Source organism: Megalops cyprinoides, chromosome 25 (assembly GCF_013368585.1).
Source record: "Megalops cyprinoides isolate fMegCyp1 chromosome 25, fMegCyp1.pri, whole genome shotgun sequence".
Classification (NCBI taxonomy): Eukaryota; Metazoa; Chordata; class Actinopteri; order Elopiformes; family Megalopidae; genus Megalops; species Megalops cyprinoides.
In genome coordinates, this window is record NC_050607.1 from 6,052,169 (window position 1) to 6,068,559 (window position 16,391).

General features: G+C 45.5%; 1 protein-coding gene across 3 annotated transcripts; it reads left to right on the plus strand.

Moving 5' to 3' along the window:
* Positions 1 to 459: 459 nt before the first annotated feature.
* dyrk2 (dual-specificity tyrosine-(Y)-phosphorylation regulated kinase 2) lies at positions 460 to 13,727 on the plus strand. 3 transcript variants are annotated; one of them, XM_036519965.1, is made up of 3 exons: positions 460 to 504; positions 1,880 to 2,013; positions 8,612 to 13,727. In XM_036519965.1, exons 1-3 carry the CDS (start codon positions 486 to 488, stop codon positions 10,205 to 10,207), a joined length of 1,749 nt encoding a protein of 582 aa, XP_036375858.1. In that variant the 5' UTR covers positions 460 to 485; the 3' UTR covers positions 10,208 to 13,727. The 3 variants fall into 3 exon arrangements, with proteins under 3 accessions (XP_036375858.1, XP_036375857.1, XP_036375859.1); XM_036519964.1 differs by having other exon boundaries at positions 463 to 1,060; XM_036519966.1 differs by lacking the exons at positions 460 to 504; positions 1,880 to 2,013 and adding an exon at positions 2,180 to 2,359.
* The last annotated feature ends 2,664 nt before the right edge of the window (positions 13,728 to 16,391 follow it).

Genomic DNA, 16,391 nt, shown 5'->3' on the forward strand with positions numbered 1-16,391 from the left:
CATTTGCACAACACACAAATTCCATGCATTACACAATGAAAAAGTCGTGCATGAAGGAGCCTGCTTACTTGCGCCCTCTGAAATAAATAAAGTTTAGAACAAATGCCGGATAACTTACAGCAAGGGCGTTTGCGTCCTTCCGTGAATATTGTGTGCGAGAAAAGAAAAAGGACCTGCACAATTTTCTGTAACATGTCAAAGTACATACTGCATAACACTCAAACTGGACATACGAAACGGCGGCGCGAGACAGCAACAAGAGTAAGGTACAGTTTTATTTCTGTTCGTCTGATTTCTATTCTTCCACCATTTACAGTCACGCTGTAGGGGGGTTGGCTTGTTTGAAATGTTTACAGGTTTTTCCGCGTCTGTTTGGCATCATGAGTCGTGAGAACAAGAACGCCCCCACGCTTTAGCTAAAACCAAACGTCCGCTTGGCAGCGTGCGTATTGTGGACTGGGGCGGAACGCGGAACACAGTACCTGATGTTCAGAGAAATAATGGGTGGGTTGTTCCCCTGCATGGGACTAATGAGACCCTGGCGATATATCCCTCCCGCAGCCTCGCGAGTTTAGTCTGGCTTGGCAACCGAACCAAACACGTTCGCGTCTATTATTGAGGCAGTGAGAGGGGTAGAGGAGAGCGAAGGAGCAAGAGCAGTCCTACACCCGCGGCGGCGATTGCTTGACCATGCATGTTGAGTGCGTGCGAGCGAAAACGATATTTTACGCTCGAATGTTGCGGCCGCTGAAGCTGTGGAGTTGCATTAACTTTTACTGTAGGCCTGCGGATTTTTGACGACAGAACACGTTTTTTTGTTTGTTTGTTAACACGCGTTTCCGAGCGATGGTGGCAGAATACCGGGTGCTGTTTGTGGAAGCTGTCCCTGCGTTTGCGGCACAGGTTGAGAATGAAAGTCTGGATGTAGCTGATTGGAGTAACAGAGTTGGTGATCAGAGAGTGGCGAGGGAGGAGGGGAGATTCTGAAGTGGGTTTTCTCTGTGTGACTCTCCAGCGGCCATGTTAACCAAGAAACCCTGCGCTGCCGTCTACCCGACTGGTAAGGAGCTGAAAGCCAGGAGCAAAGCAAACGTTTTTGAATGCATTTTTCAAACTGCTCTAATCTTCTATTTGGCAGAGTGAGGACATGGTTGGCTAAACTAGCCATCTCCTTGTTTCGGCTGTTCATGATATAGTCCATGCAGCTTCGGTTTGTCAATCAGTGTTATACACATATATATATATATATGTTTTTTTCACCGCGATGTGGCGATGGCATTCTAGCAAGCAATGTAGATTAATGTTTTGGGGACGTATATTAGCTTTTTTACGTGGAAAAGTATCTCATGGAAATTCAAGAGAAAGACGTGCAGATGTTCTTGTAAAATTATTTAGTCTCAGATAGATGGCAGCTTTATTTTGCAAGCACAGTGGATTTAAAACGGTTTCAGCGCACAAGGTAGGTATCGAGCAGTCAAGCTGGCAGTTTCCTTAAGTGAAAATATTATTTAGATGTCTTCTTAGAACGTTAACGTAGCTTAACACGGTATCGACCCCTAACTTCTGTTCCATTTTTAGCAGTCATAATCTGACATCTCAATATGAATTAATTGCAACATGAGAATTACTGAGAGCATTGCTGTAGCTAGCTAATTTACTAGGATTTACACCTAAAATGACCCCGGTGCCTCTCCTAAGAATAGGATTATATGTGACGTTAGTACCAGATCTGTACTGCTAACGTAGCTGGATAGCTATAAACATTTATAGTGAGCTGTAAAAGTCAGATGCGTTAGTGAGTCTACAGTAGCAAGCAGGCTCTAACTGTATTACTTTTTGTTTTGTTTTTGTTTTTTTTTTTTTTTTTTATTATTCGCAGGCAAAGGGGGTGAGGTTGTTTGCCAGCTACAGTCTTCCCCCGTAATCGGCGTTGGGGGTCTCCGGGCCGGAGCAGGGACCGACCCGCCATCACCCGTCACATTACCTCCCCTCAGGAACACCAACTCAATCACGGTACGGGGGGCACCAAAAGCTTATACAAGCTAATTAGCCTACACCAGTTCACTGTTCATGCCAATTATTGCACTCGCTTCGGACATAAAGGAAAGCTGATAAAAACCTCATGCATGCCGTTTCTTTATTTCAAAGGAGAGTGACAGGACCCACGAAGAACGCTAGAGAATCTTTGGTTTCCATTTAAAGTGCGGCGATACCATGGCATCAAGTACACAGAAACATTTCTTTTGTTTCGCTGCGGTTGACAGCGAGCCGACGTGCTTAGAAACAAGTTGTCACCGCGGCTGTCACGTGGGGTGTTCAGCTTTGTGCATAAAGCATGCAGGCCTGCAGCTTTAGAAAGGTAACTACCTACCCAGGCAGCCCCATTCCTCTGTGGGTTTCTTACTAGCCTCAGGGTGGCTACATTGTATTTTCGTATGAACGTCATTTGCCTAGTCGTCCATATACCACTGACAGATTTTAATGTCTGCACTGTAGGTTTTGATACGTCTTTGATAAACGAAACAGCTGTTTGCCCACGCCATTTAAACGCGTCCGCATTCGTTTTAGAGAGTGGCAAAGAAAATGCCATTCTCTTGGTCTCTGTCTGTGGTTATATTTAAAGGAAGGTGTGTTGGATGTGCAAATCGGGGAGCCATGAAGGAAAGGTTAACGTATTGTATTCGTGGGTTGACACGCGTGGGGGATGGGTAAAACGAGCACGTGAGGCTGGCTATTTAACGCACAGATGAGGCAACGCAGTCTGGTTCGCACCGAGGAGCTTCGGCTGGAATATTATTTGTGAAAATCTAAATGCATCGGATAGGAGTAAACCGAATGTGGATTGTCACTGGGGGCCTGGTGTCAGAATCAGTCCAATTTTTTTTTGTTTTTAAGCCGACAGGATTTGTATACAAATGCGCGACAGAATTCTGCGTCTTAACGTAGGTTATGCCCGTCCGTGAAGGATTTCAGTGTATTTATTTGTTTCCTGTATCTCAACCTTCTCAAGTGTTTTTAGTTAATCAGATTGTTTTGTGGTGAAGTGTCTTTGGAGGGCTGTCAATGCATATATAAACAAGATGCTTGATTTGGTTATTATACCTATTATTTTATCTTGTTTGTTGGAAAATAAATGAATTGTAGAGTTATAGGCTTTTAAGTACACTAACACTAGGTTTAGATGAATGCCCTGTAGTCATTACCTAAGAGGCCAGTTGGCTGTTTATTCCTTCACTCTAAGCTTGGTAAATATAGGTGAGCTTAAATAAATACCACAGAGACGACCAAGATTTCTGCAGGGGCGATTTTAGTTTATCAGTTTGTGTATGTGTGTGTTTTCTCTTTAAATACATGGCTAAGACTTTAAAATATATAAACCAATATGTCTAGGTTAAAAAAACAAATATGTTTGAAGAAATGGGGATTCTGTGTACACACCTGAAATGGCAACAAACCAGGATGTTAACAGAAACCTGCCTACTCTGTTCATTTGAAAGAATGCAGACTTTTCCCTTTTTCTGATGTATAGTTGGGCTGGGTGATGTCTTGTTTAATTGTCTTGAAATGTATCTATACATGTAATGTGAATTGGTCGCAGGTCTAGATTTGTGTATTGCAGTCATGGGTCAACATTTCTGTAGGGTGGCAAGATTAATGGTTCAGGGGGGTACAGATTGAATAGATCAGTTAAAGTACACAACGTTTATGTCACAATTCTGTATGTATAACTGCCTGTGTGTCTTGTTATTCGCACGTGTTTCTGCAAAGGTTAAAGTAAAAGCAAAGCTCATGTTTAAAATATACAAGCAGAGAATTGCTGGCCTTGCAATAAGTTTTCCATTTCGGTCATTTGTATTGCTTGCCCTTTTTGTTTTTGAATTATACTACTTTGGATTCATATCCTATTGGGGTTTTTTTGTATAAGTTGTGGTAAGCAGGGAGCTTTTGAAGGAAATTAAGTTCCTCAAGTCTGAATAAAAGGAAATGATGAGAAGAAAAGAAACCATTTTGCACGAGTCAAAAGTTGAGACATTTGCCTGGTTGTTGGTCTTTACCTCTTTGTCCCGTGATAAGAAGGTCTTCGTTTGAGGTGTTTCCACTGGCCGAAGCACGACTTTGTCTCGGATAAGCGGTGCTTAACCCTGTGAATGTGGATGGCATCTCTTGCATGAAAGTATTTGGGGAGCCTGTTGGTGGGCTTTTTCAGAGGAGTGTACTTTCAGCCTGACCTGACTTGGACCCATTGTGGGGTGTCGTGTGCCATGTAGCCAAAAGCACAGAAATAAAAGGCGCACACCAAAGGGAAATTGACCCTTTATTAGTTAGATTAGTTCGGTAGTGATAGTTTGCGGTGGCATAATTTGCTCTCGTGTCTGACGATAGCTTTGCGTTGTTGCTTGTGGAGAGACCAGCGCTGAGGGGAAAATTCCAACCCTTGGAAGTGTTTTAAATTTAGGTTTGCCCAGTGCCCCTGTGACTCCCAGCAAAAGCGGAGAGCTCCTGACCAAGGCACATGGCGGTGGCAAGGTCAGGCCTGCTGGAAGGACTGTGGCAAATGCAGCCTCCCGGAGGCAGCTGACATGTGAGGGGCTACAGCTGGGAAGAGGGGAGGCAGTTGCACACGTCGAGATATACGAGGGGTGGTCAGCCCTGCCATCCGTTTTTGGTCATTCCGGGGCCCGTTCCAGATGGCAGGCGTTAGTTGCCATGGGAAACGGTCGGGGTACACAGAAAAATATCACAGCAGAGCCGCTTCCTGCCAGTCAGCCTTATATTAGTCACTTAGCCGCGTTTCTCCATCCACAGGCCTCAATTAACCTCCCGATACTTATCATAATGCGATCTTAAGCGTGGCAGACGTTGCGTGACAGAGGTGGCGCAGGAAGTCTTCCCGGGCGGGAACGCACACAAGCGCAGCGGCCGAGCAGCGGGTGCAGATCTGGGGTTAGGAGCGTCGGAGGGGTTTGGTGAGCACCGTGCTGCTGGTGAAGGAACAAGAGAGAGAGAGGGAGACAGGGTGACAGAGAGAGGGGGAGAGAAAGAGGGAGAGAGGGAGACAGGGTGACAGAGAGAGGGGGAGAGAAAGAGGGAGAGAGGGAGACAGGGTGACAGAGAGAGGGGGAGAGAAAGAGGGAGAGAGGGAGACAGGGTGACAGAGAGAGGGAGAGAGGGGTGTTAAAATGACTGTCGTCGTCCCCCTGAGAGCAGGCGCGTGTCCTCTCCAGCTGTCTGCGAGGGTGCCTTCCCTTGGCCTCTGCGTATCCGCACCACGTCTGAATTAATGAGTCAGACCCAAACGGGGGGGGGGGGGGGGCTGGGTGTACTCCTGATACAGAGCAGCTCTACAGAGGCCCAGATTCCTACCAGTTCACTCGGACTGCTTAAGCACCTCCTACGTTACAGTACGAGGCAGCGGAGTATATTTGCTGCTCCTTCTGTGTGTGTGTGTGTGTGTGTCTGTGTGTTTAGGCTTAACCTGTTTGAGATCTTTCTCCAGTTGTCTGTTTAATGAAAAAGAATAAAATGCCTCACTTTTCATTGTGCTCTGAATGTATCCAGCTGTTTGCTGTAATAATGGTAATCCAGCTATCGTTTGCTTCCCTGGCTTCCCTGGCTGCTGTTGGGAAACACAGGCTCTGTGCAGAGGGTGACATGCTTAGCATTGTGTGGCTGGGTGCTTTATGACCTTGGTGCTTAAATGGGGAGAAGCAGGGGACACGGTGTGTGTGTGTGTTGCGTGGGGGGGCATGCATTTACGACAGGGGGGCAGAATGCAGACGAGCCCCCCATCCCCCTCACCCTTCCCCCCTTTTCCCTCAGGCCTCATCTCCTGTAGAAATGGACTCGCTGCTCCTCCAGATTGGCTGTGTTAAATGGGGTCAGTAGCAGAAGTAACCCTGTGTTCACAACAATAATGTGGCTTCATTCGCGTTCTAGCACGGCCTGGATGTCATAACTCGGGCATAAAGCCGACCTGATAAAGGGTCGAATGTCCTGTTCGGTGCGGTCCAGTTCTATTATGTATAAAATGCAGCTTGTAGGTAGCTGTGACAAAAACATGCTGAAAAACAGATTCCCATGCAGCAATAATTGGACTGTACTCAGAAGTTAGACTTTGACAATCGAAGGCCAGAGGCAGGCACTCGTAAAAGTTACATTCACTGCACGGTGCGGTAAGCCATTTTCCGCCGCAGTTGGTGGTGGGTTTCCACCACCTTTTTGAATAGTTTGAGCCCTGCTCCACTCCAGTGTGAAGATCCTCCCAGAACATGCTCTCAGGACCTGTTTGAAATGTGGAAAAACCCGAAGTGTTAGAGCCAAATTAACAGACGTGCATGCTTTTTTTTTCCCCCTGATGAATGCATTCAGAGATTAAACCATTCAGAGAATGACACAAAATCAATAAACAGAGTCCAGTGCCATTGATCCTTTTAGTACAGTGTGTTCTTGTGGTCAGTCATATTCCTGTGTTATATTCAGTCCATATAATTTTATTTGTGTTTACTGTTGGCTTGCTTATACTGTGTTGGTAGATCCAAATTAATCAACAGGAAATATAACAATCATTTGAAGCTTAAATATTTTATAAACTAATTAATATATCTCTTGCATTGATTCGGTTCTTGCCACACTCACGAGACTGTGCTGCTCAGCATGAGACACAACTGTCAGGAAGTGTGTGTTTTCCCAGTACACCAATAAGACAAGCTTGAAATACTGGTATCAGCAGATACGGGTCAGCAAATATTGGGTATCGGGCTGGAAGCTTCGTCGGTACACCCCTTGTCAGAACCATTCGAAGCAGATGAGAGTGAGATTAGGTCAGTAGGAGTGTGAAATGTCAGGAATTAGAAATTAGAGTAGTCCAATAGGTCAGTAGAAATCAAAAATCTGTGTGTGTGTGTGTGTGTGTGGTGTTTGAGAATGTGAATTTCTTGTCTTGTCATGTGTGAACTTGGCATAAAGTAGCCAAGTAATAAAGTAATTTAAGACAATGCTGTATTTCTTCAGATGACTACAAGAGTTTTGTATTAGTCACCACAAAGCTCATGATATTTTGCTAGAGATCTTAATACACAAACAAAAGGTGTGCTTGTTGGAGCAATAGACTTCTATGTAGCCTTTCCACCCCTAATTTTTATTTATAAAAGCTTTGCACAAGGAAAGGGTTGTACCTCTGGCTAAAGCAACAGGATGTTTTAGTGAAAACAAGATGCAGAGGTAATCACATCATCAAGGAAGCTAGCATCTGAAAGGAAGCAGGACATTCAGGAGAGCAGGAAATGCAAGTTTTGTTTTCTCTAAACATAAAATCTTACGACTTCCACTCGCACAGAGAGTAGTTTCTCACAGACTTTGCGTGCTTTCAAGGAGATATTACACGTTAAAAAAACCCTTGCATACTCATTTTGCAAATTCTCTTCTCATATTACAACATCAATGCATATAATAAGGCCACCTGGACAGGGTGGCTCAAAACGCCAAAATACAAAAATGCAAATTCTTACGCAATGCCACGTGTAACTAGCTCGTTCAGGGAAAGGGGACCTACGAAAAACACGAGCATTGGATCTTCATGACAGGTTACATAACGCCAGATAGAGTGATGTGTACAAGCGGTGTAGTGTATCATAGACACCAGGGTTACTTAGAGAAAATCAATGGCATATTTATGACTCAGATCCTAAGTTATGCCGTAGGCCAAACAGGCAGGCTGAGAGCTGTCTGCGAGAGGAGCAGTAATTTGTCTGTAGGCCAGAAAGGGCATTGTCTACATGAAGGACTGAAGCTGAATGCTCAGTGGGTTTTATCAGCAGCTATATATTGCTTCTGTTTACTGTTGTTACAGTTCTGAATGCTAGTCTCTTCCCTGCGTATATATTTTATTTTATTACTCAGACCCACCCTAGATTGGACTCTTCAGTATTTTTTTTTTGTGGTACTCCCTTCTGAGGTGGCCAATGAGAGCAGGTTTTGGCAAATGTGAATGAATCCTGTTCTGAGTTTCTGCACAGATGCACATGCCTGTATTAGGTTCTGTTAATGGTGGAGAGGTTAATGAGAGCTGGCTGGTGGTAATGAAGAGTACTCGGCGATGCAGCATATGCACAGAATGCTACCTGGCTATTCGGGACCTCAACAGAGTGTCCCCCCAGTTCCTCCCCCACTGCCTGGGGGTCAGACAACCACACGCAGCGGGCCTGACTGGCTGAGACTCCTCTCGCCAGCAAGAGTAGGCCAGTCATTTAAACAGCGTGATACACAGCCCTGTATAAAACAGTTATTACTGACAAATGGCCTCAGCGCGGGAGGTCCAAAGATGTAACATCATTAGCAGAATATGAACCACGGGTGCCTGTGATTATTTCTGTTATCATGCCAGACAGGTCAGGTATTTAATACACCGTTATTATTATGATGTCTTCTTGATTCGAGATTTAGAAGAAACGCATTAGTGGTTTACGGTTTTAAATGACAGTCTTTTAAAAATACATTGCAGTAGGTGTTGATGTGAATTGATGGAATGGAATACGGCCTACATCAGATGGCTTTTGCCTTTGCACGGCAAGGTGGAAAGGTCACTCTAACCACAGTCCTCTTTGTTTTTCAGCTCGGAGGCAATAAGCACACGATGAACGAGCACTTGCACACGGGGAACCACCAGCAGATCCACGTTCAGCAGCTGTTCGAGGAGAACAGTAACAAGCGGACGGTGCTGACCACGCAGCCCAACGGGCTGACGGCGGTGGGGCGGCCGGGCCTCCCATTGCCGGAGCGACAGCAGGAGGGGGGCCACTGCCGGCAGGGGAGCTCCGCCTCCCTCAAGTCCTCCGACGGCAAGCCCAAGCCCGTCCCCATGACGCCCGAGCAGGCCATGAAGCAGTACATGTCCAAGCTGACGGCGTTCGAGCACCACGAGATTTTCAACTACCCCGAGGTCTACTTCACGGGCCCCAACGCCAAGAAGCGGGCCGGCGTCATCGGCGGCTCCAACAACGGCGGCTACGACGACGACCAGGGCTCCTACATCCACGTGCCGCACGACCACATCGCCTACCGCTACGAGGTGCTGAAGGTGATCGGCAAGGGCAGCTTCGGCCAGGTGGTGAAGGCCTATGACCACAAGACGCAGCAGCATGTGGCCCTCAAGATGGTGCGCAACGAGAAGCGCTTCCACCGTCAGGCGGCCGAGGAGATCCGCATCCTGGAGCACCTGCGCAAGCAGGACAAGGACGCGGCCATGAACGTCATCCACATGCTGGAGAACTTCACATTCCGCAACCACATCTGCATGACCTTCGAGCTGCTCAGCATGAACCTCTACGAGCTCATCAAGAAGAACAAGTTCCAGGGCTTCAGCCTGCCGCTGGTGCGCAAGTTCGCCCACTCCATCCTGCAGTGCCTGGACTCGCTGCACAAGAACCGCATCATCCACTGCGACCTGAAGCCCGAGAACATCCTGCTCAAGCAGCAGGGCCGCAGCGGCATCAAGGTGATCGACTTCGGCTCCAGCTGCTACGAGCACCAGCGCGTCTACACCTACATCCAGTCCCGCTTCTACCGGGCCCCCGAGGTGATCCTGGGCGCCCGCTACGGCATGCCCATCGACATGTGGAGTCTAGGGTGCATCCTGGCGGAGCTGCTGACAGGGTACCCCCTCCTGCCGGGGGAGGATGAAGGGGACCAGCTGGCCTGCGTCATCGAGCTCCTGGGCATGCCCTCCCAGAAGCTGCTGGACGGATCCAAAAGAGCCAAAAATTTCGTCAGCTCCAAGGGTTACCCCCGGTACTGCACCGTCACCACCCTGCCGGACGGCTCGGTGGCGCTGACGGGGGGGCGGTCGCGCAGGGGCAAGCTGAGGGGCCCCCCGGGGAGCAAGGACTGGGTCACGGCCCTCAAGGGCTGCGACGACCCGCTCTTCCTGGACTTCCTCAAGCAGTGCCTGGAGTGGGACCCCGCCCTGCGCATGACCCCCAGCCAGGCCCTGCGGCACCCGTGGCTCCGCAGACGCCTGCCCAAACCTCCCGCGGGGGAGAAGACCACCTCCGTCAAGCGCATCACAGAGGGCTCCGGTGCTATAACCTCCATTTCCAAATTACCTCCGACCTCGGGTTCAGCCTCCAAGCTGAGGACTAATTTGGTGCAAATGACTGACGCCAACGGGAATATCCAGCAAAGGACAGTGTTGCCAAAACTAGTCAGTTGAACTCCGATGCGTGTTCTGTCCGGTAGTTTTGCTTTAAACAGGCAGAAAGACGGCAGTATGAAAAGGAAAAGAGAAGATGACCCCCATAGCATTTTTAAAGTTTGAAGGATTTAGGTTTAGAGGTTTTTTTTAAATGCATTATCTCTACATAATTTGTTGGCTTTGTAGCACATTTTTTGAAAATATTTTAACTCTAATTTATTGGAATGGCAAAATAAAAGGGAACTATGCTTTTAGGTTGGTTTTTCCGACTGTATGCAATTTTGCAGGTTGTTATTATTCATGCAGTTTGGCATAATACATTATGAAGCCCAGGCAGATTGAACACTTCAGTGTTGTAGTGTAAAAAATAAATGGAGTGGCTGGCCACAATGAAGTGATGTTGGCATCCACTGTTGTATGAATTTGAGAGCTTTTAGTCAATTATCTTTGTACCTGTTTATCATAGGTTGTGCTGTGGATGAGGTGAGGATGGAGTTAAACAGCATTTTTTTTTGTAGAGCCCGTGAGAAGTGTGGCACTTTGTTAACTGCTCATTTTGAACGGTTTCTGTGCCTGATCGATATTAGTTGCAAGACAGCAGCTTTTAGTGGTTAGAGGAGGATTTTTGAGATTTGGGAAAAGAAACGTGAGAGAAAACGTGAGAGGACTGGCTGTTGGATGATGTCATTGTCAGAAGAAGGAAAAAAAGAGGAACATGCAAAAAAATTTAAGTATGTTTACATAAGACATGGTATGTGCCTAAAATTCTCTTGACATTCCTTATGAACAGAAAGGAGTAGAAAAGAGGGTAGACAAGCCTACCTTACATATAGAAGCAGCCGTCAAAGGCAGCAGTTAAGAATGAAGTCATTTCACAGAGGAGAAGCTTACAGCAAGCATGATATGTGCTACATAATATTGTAGTGGCTATTCCGAACTGATGGAGCAGCGTCAGTTCGAAAAAGAAGTTATATTGTCAGAAGAAAAAAAAAAATACTTTGGTGCTTTACCTTCTTGAAGGTATTTATATTATTAAACAGGTATGACACATCTTAGTTTTGAAAACCACTCTGGTTTTAGTGGCTTATGAGCAGTAGGTGTTGATTTGAAGCGGTTTTGAGCTGGGTCCAGTGATGTGAGGGCTCCTTGCTGTGAAGGTGCGGAAGGAACGAGCATGCTGAGGAATGGTTGTGATTGGTGGAGGGTCTGCACTGACAGGAGGTGCGGGAGTGCACTGCACACACTCGAATCTGAGTTTGTTTGGTGTCTCACCAGGCTGGCTTCAGAGAATGAGATGGAAATGGTGGAAGTGACAGGGTGCAATTTGGTGGAGTGGCTCTCAGAATCAGGGCTTGATTTCTCTCTTCGTGATTTTGAATGTAACATTGTGAATTACTTTGACTTGCTGACTTGTAGCGCCAGTAGAACAGCTCCTGCATCTCACATTTGGTAGGACTATGTATAGATTTCGAGTGGGCTCATAAGTATTTCGGAAAACACTTAAGAGCATGTTCCCTTGCAAGGCCAAAAATTGTTTCAGGAATTGTAAATGAAAGTGCAACTTGGACACCCCAGATTCCTTTCATATTTTTCCACACAAAACCTGTATGAAAGAGTGGGTCAATGCATTATACACTGAAGTCTGTGAAGACACAGCTAGAAGAATATATGTGTTTCCTAAAACACCCCACTGAGCCTGACTTAAAAGGAATCTGCCGTTTTTGTAGCATTTTGATGCATTTTTAGGAAGCATAATCTTGTTTTTAAAGCTTTGTAAAAGTTCTGTTAATTTATTTCCTATAAATGATTCTCAAAGAAGAGCTAATATAAAACGTAAAACACTACTGGAGGCAGTCTGAGGCCTGACTGTGTTGCGCTGGATTTGGTGACCACAGGGAGTGTGCTGTGCTGTTGGGTCCTAATCCTTCAGACCTTTATCTACAGCGACACAGAGGCCCCTGTTTTATTTCAAAGGAAAGGAATCCCTTAAGTCACGCTCGCCATCTCTTAGGAAGCTCTTGCAAGTGGGTAAGGAGTGTCGGGGTTAGTTTGGTCATGGGGTGTGTGTGAGTGAGACAAGAGCGTGAGCCTCAAACCCCACCACTCCCCCCCCAAATTTGTGTCTGGTTCAGTGCTGCAAACACCACTCACTGGCGCCCCCCTGCTGGCCACAGCCCCACCACCCAAGCCTGTTGCAGACGCGCACAATCTCACGAACGACAGGAGGCTTTTGGTGTTAGCTTTTTTTTTTTTCTTTTGTTTTGTAAATGTGTATTAACGGTAGTGGGGAAGAATTGTGCCCTTAGGTCTAAAACAATGTGCCTTTGGTTATCAATGCCATTCTTTTCTTACTTTGCGGTAATGCCTCTCAACCCCCACGGGATTAAAATAGCTGGCCTATACATGTAGGTACACTTTTGAGCAACACCCAGAGATTCCCTCCCCTCCCCCTGTACCCATAAAATGGCAACCGGGAGGATATGGCCACACAGCTGAAATGTTTCCTTGGAGATGACGTACAGAGGCTCTGTCCACTGTGGGAGAAGTAGTACTGTCACCAGGTAGACATCAGAAAAAAAAGATCCTATTAGGTGCAAGGATTTTTCTCACAGGGTGAAAGTGACTTTTGTCACTGCAATATCTTATTGTCTTAACATCAAACAATTCAAGAGGTAACATTTCTCTCACTTTATGACTATAAAAAGAAGAAAAAAAACATACTTTTTAAGAATTTACCTCAGACTGTTGTGATACATTCTTATTGTGATTTAAAAAAAAACCCAGGGCATTTGGTATGTACCAAAGTGCATTCCTCTGTATGTTTTTGGCTATCAGAAAAAGTAGCCAGTAATTTTTTTTTTTTTTTGCATGGGTGAGAGATGTCTAGGCCACTTTTATGTCTCTCCGGGGCCATTTTCGGAGAACTCTGGTCTTTAATGGAAAAAGAAAAGCATTGAGGTCTTTTGAGCTGGGCCATGTTGCTTACTTCTGAAACCACCCGTTTCCAGTCTATGAACAATGTAGCACAACACTGTCGGGTGTATCCGCAGTGCAGTGTAATCTTTCACTCATAAGCCTACAGCAAATCCACATTTTAGCCCAATGTACAACATGGTAGCAAAATCTGTGAGAGAACTGAGCAGCTGGTAAAAAGAAAAATTGAAAGCTTGTACCTTTTGCTACTTCCTGTCAGAATGTTACACCTGAATCATAAGTTCAGCTGTTGTCTGTCAGCCTCAGAACCAGAGGCCTGAGGCCTGTGGTAATCTGAGCTACAACAATTACACGCTTGTGTTCTGCCGCGATGAAGTGTACTGTACATATGTGAAATTTGGTATGGATTCAATGTGGATGTGTACATATGTATGTATGTGTTTTTTTTTTTTTTTCTTCTGGTGAGATGCTGCTTAAAACACTACATGAGTGCTGTAGTGGGTTTTAATCTTGGCGGCCAGTTTTACTGATACTGTATGTATTGTACAGCTGATGGAAGTATAAACTTTTTCTAGTGAATATTTGTTTAAATTTACTGTTGTGGCCGGAAAATATTAATAAAAAAAGGTTTTAATGTCCATCTTTACAGATACAGAGTGTGTGCTGTGGCTCTTTTCTTGCGGTAGGTCACAGCGTGACAACGCAAAGCGAGCACACTTGAATTGGTCCGGTGGCACCAGGTCACGATGAGCGAAATGTACTCAGCGAGATTGAAGGTTCTGCTTGAGTTGTGGAGTAACTCAATTTGTAGGTAACTCAGTTGTAAGTAACTCGCTTGTAATTGAGTTGTAAGACCGTGATGGTGGGAGCACTGAGGCAGCACTCCTGTGAGAGTTACCACGGCGTTCACATAGAACAGGGTCTACAGTGTGTGTGCAAGTTTACCGCTATATGTCCATGCATTACTGTTGCCAGTGGTAACGGGCTGTCTGCGTGAGACTCGGATGGGGCGTTTTCGGGGGGAACATCAGTAGAGGACGTGCCTGGAAAACAAACCCACACATTAAAGGGTGCTGCTCCGCTCTGCTCAGCAGGCTTGGCTGGGGTGGGGGGTGGGGGGGGGGGCAGAGGAAATGCCATGCACAGGTCCAAATTAACCTCCACAAATTGGCCTACAAATGTCGTCTGAGCCAGAGCTGCGCTGGCCTTGACGTTGTGTTCTACGGAGGGTTGCACAGGGTTGCAATTAAACAGCAAATCCTCATCTGAATTCTGCTATTGTCGTCTTTTTTTTCTCCACCGGGAAACTCTTGGGTCAGACAGCCAAAGTTAATGATCTCTGGTGATTAAATGCATATTAGCGCCGAGATGCAGGCTTGAACTTTGTTCTCGACTACAGTCAAGTGAGGTAAAGTCTACCCAGACCAAGAATGACACTGGCAAGGCAGTGTAGCTAGAGAACAAGTTGTCGTCTGCTTAAAATTCTCAATATTCACAACTACGTGGCTCACAAAAAAAGGAAAACATTATGCCCCAGCTAACACACATTCCTTCATTGTTGGTAGGTTGTGTTAACATTGCAGCAATGTTATAAGAATGTTAGACATTAGCTAGGATTATGCCAGGTGTGCAAGACTCATCTGCATAATTCCCGCTGTCTGTGTAGTTTCAGCAGCAGTTTATATTCCAGAAGTGTTTTTCCTTTGTTGTACATCAGAGGCTGTTGGGTTTTTATGACATGTGGAATTAGAAGCACTGTGTCATTCTGTGAGACCTTGAAAGCTGTCCTCAGCCTGAACTGCAGAATGTGTGTCACTGGGGAGACCTGAGTGCTTTCTGCTTCTGTAAAGCAGTCCAGTTTAGTCTGAAAGTACATCAGTCATGCCTGCCACGTTTTCATTACTGAAGTAGAGAAAAATGTTTGTGGTTCATCAGAACTTAAATGAACCATGTGTGAAAAATTTGAAATGCTGAGAATATCTGCTCAGTAACAGAAAAAAGCCTCAATGAACTGAACTCAAAAATACCCTCTTTCAAAAAGAGGGAAACTGTGACTGTGAAATGTTGTTCAGATGAAGTGAAACTTTCTGATGATTTTTATTCACTAAATTGATACTATTAGTGCTTGTTTTCCCTCAGGTCATGTCTGTCTCTTTAATAGTGAGTATAGCTGCAGCATTTGACATTCATTCCTGGATAAAATTGTACAATACATTACGCACATTTGGGAAGTAAGTGCTGACCATGAAATCCATTCTTGGAGCTGTTTAACATTGAATGGCTAAGTTGTTTTGCATGTGTTGTTGTGGCAAATGGTATTTCTGCTCATGAAAATTCATAGTGCTGTGGACCATCACATTCCAATTCACTGTCTAAATGCAAGGTCCCACAGAGGAACAAGAATATATCAAAATTTAGGAGGGGAGATTTTTGCCATCCTGTCATTTTATCAGCAATTTTCAGGTTGTTTTGCCTGATTGGTTTCCAGCCCCAGAAGTTCTTCATCTGATGGACCATGAACTGCTCAACTTTCTGCAATTGTGTTCTGGAAAACATATTTAAAAATACCAGAGTTCTTACAGGACTGATCATGTGGCATATAAAAGCTCTGGAACATACTGCATGGAGTCTGTGACCCCAGGGAGAGGTCAAAGTTCGTAAAGATAATCCAGGAACGCAGAGTTTTCCTTGCTGCGGCGCCTCTGGGTGTTTTCTGCCCCAATATCCTGATCCAGGATCAGTTAATGAGACCCTAACCCAAGTATCAGCAATTACCTGGAAAAAGATAAAACTGTTCCAGAGTCAGAAGCAGCGGGATTGGTGCATGGTGAGGAGTTCAACAGACAGCATGACTCCGTTTAGACTGAAAATAACCTCTGTTAACACTTGACCTTCACAGCATAACTTGGTTGCCCCTGTGGCAGAAGATACATGCAAACATGTAAAACAAACAAGCCGAACATGCCAAAAGCCAAAGGTCATCTGTATGTGCCACTAGCTACAGCCATGCGTCAGCAGTAAAAGCTTACGACTGCTTTGTCCAAGCAACATCAGTTACATATCACTCACAGTATGAAATGGGAAAAGACAAGCACTGCACATGAAATAAGGCAAAACTATCAAATCAGCATTCACGTCAGGGAATGTACCTGAACTTTATTAGTTAGGCTAGGTAGACATACCTATCATGGACTTTTGTTGAGAAAAAGACACTGCCTGATGTCTCCAAGCTAGAGTACGCCTTGGATATGTATCCCAAGAGATGATG

Coding starts and splice junctions, on each gene's coding strand:
- dyrk2 (XM_036519964.1), top strand. CDS start 1,021: ATGTTAACCAAGAAACCCTGCGCTGCCGTCTACCCGACTG. Junction 1,061..1,879: donor CGCTGCCGTCTACCCGACTG/GTAAGGAGCTGA, acceptor TATTATTCGCAG/GCAAAGGGGGTGAGGTTGTT. Junction 2,014..8,611: donor GGAACACCAACTCAATCACG/GTACGGGGGGCA, acceptor TTTGTTTTTCAG/CTCGGAGGCAATAAGCACAC.